At 42.4% G+C, this 6,000-nt stretch overlaps 1 protein-coding gene across 1 annotated transcript in view; it reads left to right on the top strand.

Annotated features, from left to right (window-relative positions):
- The first annotated feature begins 3,345 nt into the window (after window positions 1-3,345).
- The window catches only part of LOC106591008 (calsyntenin-2), a 529,723-nt gene continuing 527,068 nt past the window's right edge, over window positions 3,346-6,000 (top strand). The window contains exon 1 of the mRNA XM_082966721.1: window positions 3,346-3,729. Within this exon, the coding sequence (XP_082822847.1) occupies window positions 3,648-3,729 (82 nt within the window). The 5' untranslated portion in view covers window positions 3,346-3,647. The remainder of the gene's footprint in view (window positions 3,730-6,000) is intronic.

Genomic DNA, 6,000 nt, shown 5'->3' with positions numbered 1-6,000 from the left:
AAGAACCAAGATATCTTTCCAACATTCACTCAGTGCACACTGGGTAAAAGTACAGGACAAGCCATTCCATCAGAACGTTCAATCGGAAAGCTAGATATACTGTACCTACTTACATTTTGGAAGCTAATAGATTGCATTTTGTTAAAAGATGAGACATAACAATTGTAATCAGAAGATAATATTAACATGTAGATATTACTGGTAACAGATGAATTACCAAAAGAATAACTGCATACTAAATAATGCTGTAGGCCTAATTTAAAATTGTACACTGAATATAGGTTACTTTAAGAGCTATAATGGATTGTAGCTCTCACCATATATGTGGCTGTCTTCTCACTCTATCCAAACCCCACAATTGAATAAACAGCTTATGAAGCTATATTAGCCAAAAGATCAACATATTAAAACAAATAAAACTCTATATTATGAAAACAAAGTCAATATTAAGAAGGTGTTCCTAATGTTTGGTATACCCAGTATATATGAAGGTTCAGCCCAAAACTGTCTAGCGAAATTGCAACATTGTATCAATTAGCCTTTTTGCGGCCTTCAGAGTTTCCCTGGCCAGTGAATTTTGGACAAACACAACTGTTTTGCGCAAAGGGAAGTGGGATCCTCAGAGCATGACATTTTGCTCTTTCACACCGAGGCCTGGTGATTATCAAGAGGGAGAGTGTTGTAAACATTTATCAAATACTGTGAGGAACTTTATCTATTCACAATGGATTTGTTTTTATTGACTTCGTTGACACTGTGAGGCGAAGAAAAAAAATGACTGAGAAGCTCAGCTTATTAGTGGTGGTGAGATAAGACAATCAGAAATCAGACATCCTACATTTGCGCGCAACAGGCCATTTAGCCTGCTCAGATTCACATGCTCAGTAAACATTAAGAGGACAGAGAAACCAGACAATTGCTCATTTCCCACATGGAGCCTCCAAACAAAATACAATGAAAAAAACGGTATGTATGAATGGTATGAAATCAGTGGAGGCTCCTCAGAGGAGGAAGGGGTGGACCATTCCTACTCAGTGAATTTCATAAAAATAAAAATAGTGAAATATAAAAAAAGTTGTCCTTTCCAGATAAAACTATACTAAATATATTCACGTCACCAAATAACTGATTAAAACACACTGTTTTGCAATGAAGGTCTACAGTATAGCCTCTGCGCTCTGGGGTAGCACCATTGCGTAGCTGGAGGACAGCTAGCTTCCGTCCTCCTCTGCATACATTGACTTCAATACAAAACCTAGGAGGCTCGTGGTTCTAACCCCCTTCCATAGACATACACAGTAATTATGACGACTTCCAGAGGATGTCCTCCAACCTATCAGAGCTCTTGTAGCATGAACTGACATGTTGTCCACCCATTCAATGGATCAGAGAATGTATCTAGTACTGAAAGCATAGCTAACACTGCTGTGCATAAAATGTGGTGAGTAGTTGACTCAGAGAAAGACAATAGTTTTTAACAAATGTATTTATTTTTTAAAATGAAGGAGAAGCAGAGACAGAGTGAGAGAGAGATTTTGTTGTATTTTTTTTCAGTTACTTAGCTAGCTAACGAAGCTACCTAATTTAGCCTTCTCAAACACCCAGCTCAAACAGAGATGAATGCTATTTATGTTAGCTAATTGGCTAAGGCTATCCAACACTAGAACTCTTCCAAGTCAAGGTAAGCTTTCGGCTTTATTAATTTATTGCCACTGGGGCCCGCTGGTGTAACTGCTAAACTGCTTGCTTTACACTGTGCTGCGTGATTGTAGTGGGTTTACTAAAGTGTTAGTTCTAGTAGCTATGTTGACTATGATGTTAGCTAATATGGTGACATTAACAATGATGTAGGCTGTGTGTGTGTAACCGATGTGAAATGGCTAGTTAGTTAGTGGTGGTGCGCGCTAATAGCGTTTCAATCAGTGATGGAACCTACACTGTTACATGTGGCAGTAACCGGTTATGCGGTATAAAGGTTTAGCTTGGAAAGTTTTTTTTGCCTGGTCACGTGCAGCTGCTGTGTTGTGCACTGAAGTCCACAAGCGAAGGGAAAAGGTGAGAGGAGAGCACATAGATGCAAGAAGGAAATATACAATGAGCAAAGTGATGATGGTGTTTGTGTGTGGCTGCTATGAAAGTAAACTTCATGGGTGGTCAGGGGTGTGTTCATTCCGCCGATTCTGTTGAAAGACTTTTCTTAAACTGAAGCTAACAGAACAAAACGGGGATAAACCTACCTGAATTTGTCCAATAGAAACCCTCATCTGCAACTGTTTGGACTAATTATTACACTGTAGATCAGCTAGATTCAGGCAAGAGTGTGTAAGGAGGTATGTAATATGTCACTGTCTGCAATCTTGATTACTCCAATTTGCCTCTTGACCTGTGCATCTACTTCTAATTTTTCATTTGAATTTTAGGTTGTAGCAACCTGATGATGGGTATACGGAAAATGTAAGTATCACGTAGTAGCCTAAGCCTATCGATGTTACATTGAACTGGCTGAATGGAATATGAATAACAGTCATCCAATATGCTGTAATGGAAATAAGGCCATGCTCCACCAACAGCCACTGTATGAAATAAACCAAAACTTGTTTCTCACAAGTGTAGCAGGTTGTGAACTCTGCAAACAACATTTCCACTCCAAGAATGAGAAACAATGACTGTATAGCCCTAATTAATCCATTCATTAACATAAATTAATGTAACCAAATGACAGGGATTAACAGTAAATGGGGAACTGATCAAAGAGCAAACAATTAACACAATAAAACAATGAATGCGCAATAATTGGCAGAAGACAGCGCAGAGCATTCTGGAGAGCTGAGGGCGTTCTGGAGAGACGCGCCTATATCTTCGCCACACACCCCTTCTCTTTCTTCTTGTCTCAACATTTCAAATTATACTCAAGAAACCTTATCTTCATACATATTTTAGATTCATTGCTTTTCACTGACAGCCAGCTATACTTTATTAGAAAGGTGATTTTTTTTCAACCCCCTCTGCGCTCAGCACCCCCTACTCAAAACATCTTCCCAGGGCTATGGATACCTGTATGTGGAGGCAAGTGGATAAGATGGCTTGGTCTCGTGACAGTGTTAGCCTAATGAGCTAAATATCAGTATAATATTCACAATAAATGATTCTTATAAAATTGGTCAGATTAATCATTTCAGACAATGAAGAAGTGTGTGATCACGGTGCTGTTTAGTGCTGAGTGATAGGAGGGAGCGGTATGACAGAAACAAATATGAATATGAATCCATATCTCTCCTCCCCGTGACGTAACAGTCTAGTCCGGGGGAGCGTTGGTCTCCGGTCCCGTCTTATCACTAAGCAGTTAGTTGGGCATCCAACAACCATCGAACGAGCACTGTTAACTATACCGCGCAGCTTCACAGTTTCTTCGCGGAAGAAGCCTCCCTCTCTGCCTCGCTTTGTGTATTATTCCACTCTTCGCTCGCTATTTTTAGTCGAAGTCGGACATATCATTAGTGAACAGTTTTACGGCTTGAAGGAGAGAAAACGTTGGGACAAGCTGAATAGAAGGAGCGGGCGGAAAGGATCGAGAGAGAGAGAGAGAGAGAGAGAGAGAGAGAGAAAGAGGTCACCGTGCCCTGTCTGCATTTCGCTCTCACCACGCCATGAAGATGCAGAGAATATCCGAGGTGGTGCTGCTGATGGCCGGGGTTGCTTTGGGGCTGTGTGCCTGTCACACAGTGAAAGGTAGGTTAAGGGGAACTTGGCGCTCACTACCCACTTGCATGGTGCGCTCTCTCTGTCACTTTGCAATGTGCTTATTGTTGAAGAGGCGGCAATGGGAGGGAGGAATATAGGGAGAGAGCGTCCATATCGGATTATTTTCACCTCTAATGTGGGCTGATTGCGCTGTGATTGTATTCATTTAGAATCTCTGATATCATATGGTTAAATGGCTGTGATTTGTAAAGCAGTCGGGGCAGGGGGTGAATTATAGGGAGGCTGGCTGATAGGTCTATTACCGAGTGGAGGTGCCTCTGGGACCTGCCATTTCTTATCAGGAGGAGTGGTGCCGCTGCGTTGAGTGTACCAATGTGTCCAAGTTTTCACTGTGACATTTGCCTATGGATATGGTCCCTCACCATGTGATAGGCATGTTATAGCCTGCCTCCTCGAACCGACCGAGACAGATCTTGGGTTTTTGAAGAGATATGAGGTGGTAAGAATAGTAGAAAGTAGTCTGATATCTTATTGATGATGAGGACTATTTAGGCATATAATTTCCTGATGCTGATATAAATATGAGTAAGCCCCTACTTATCAGATACGATGATGTCGATGCTGCTGCTGATGGTGATGATGGTGCTTATTATTATTATTATTATTATTATTATTATTATTATTATTATTATTCTTATTAGCCTAGGCCTGTTCTTTTTCTTTTGTTATCAGCCATATAATTATCATCACAGGCTTTTTAGGCTAATGTTTTTTATTGCAGAATGATGAGCGATTAATTTATATCATTAATGGATTGCGGACTGCACTCCCTTGGTGAGCTAAATATATCTGTGTTATAGCACATATGAGACTAACTGCTCTCGAGCTGCTCACGAACCACCCCGGTGCCACAGGTAAATTGGTGGATGTGGCACCAGGTACACATGAATAAACTCCCCGTAGACTGTGGCTGCTGTTTGGGGAGCGTAATAACAAATGTTGCACCTGTCACTTTGCCTGGCAGCAGTGGCAGTTTCCGGATGCATGATTAGGTGTTGCTCCGCGCCTGTCCCTGTGCGTCGGATAGAAAGCAGCCTTTGCGTCTGCCTTCACATGCGCCCAATAGGCCTATTTGTCTCTATCTGTTGACCTAGTAGTATGGATGCATATGATAATAACTAATGATCTGAGTAGGGAGGCGAAGCTTGTGCTTCATCTGCATTTTCAATTGAATATGATTATAGACTGACCCGGAGCACAGCGCGCGCCTGTGTGTGTGTGTGTGTGTGTGTGTGTGTGTGTGTGTGTGTGTGTGTGTGTGTGTGTGTGTGTGTGTGTGTGTGTGTGTGTGTGTGTGTGTGTGTGGAGCGAGAGATAGGGAATGCACTAGCTGTCTATGGTGCTGATTTGCAATAAAAGCCTGTGTGTTTTAATGTGTTGTCAGTGGTGCTGAAGTTACCCATATGAGTGTTTGTTGGTGTTTGTTTGCAAGTGGATACATGGTCTGTCACCAACTCCATCCGCAAATGTGTAGACTTTGTTCATCTGGAGATAACATGATAGCAGCTCAGGACTGTTGGACTTTTCAAGCCACTGCTCGGCTGCTAAGTGAGAAGTAAACACATTACCATCGAGTCAATGGGGGTGGAAACGCCGGCACACCGCGGTTCTAATTGTGTCCACAGGGCCGCAAAATAGGAGAAAATGAGACCCCATTCTTTACGATACAATACATGACCAAAAGTATGTGGACACCTGCTTGTCGAACATCTCGTTCCAAAATCATGGGCATTAATATGGAGTTGGTCCCCCCTTTGCTGCTATAACAGCCTCCATTCTTCTGGAAAGGCTTTCCACTAGATGTTGGAACATTGCTGCGGGGACTTGCTTCCATTCAGCCACAAGAGTATTAGTGAGGTTGGGCACTGATGTTGGCCGATTAGGCCTGGCTCTCAGTTGGCGTTCCAATTCATCCCAAAGGTGTTCAATGGGGTTGAGGTCAGGGCTCTGTGCAGGCCAGTCAAGTTCTTCCACACTGATCTCGACAAACCATTTCTGTATGGACCTCGCTTTGTGCACGGGGCATTGTCATGCTGAAACAGGAAAGGCCCTTCCTCAAACTGTTGCCACAAAGTTGGAAGCACAGAATCGTCTAGAATGTAATTGTATGCTGTAGCATTAAGATTTCCCTTCACTGGAACTAAGGGGCCTAAACAATGAAAAACAGCCCCAGACCAGTATTCCTCCTCCACCAAACACAGTTGACACTATGCATTGGGTCAAGCAGCGTTCTCCTGG

The sequence above is a fragment of the Salmo salar genome, chromosome 20 (genome assembly GCF_965601325.2).
Source record: "Salmo salar chromosome 20, fSalSal1, whole genome shotgun sequence".
In the NCBI taxonomy this organism is placed as follows: Eukaryota; Metazoa; Chordata; class Actinopteri; order Salmoniformes; family Salmonidae; genus Salmo; species Salmo salar.
The sequence above is the reverse complement of the archived record's forward strand: the minus strand, read 5'-3'. Positions and strand labels throughout refer to the sequence as shown.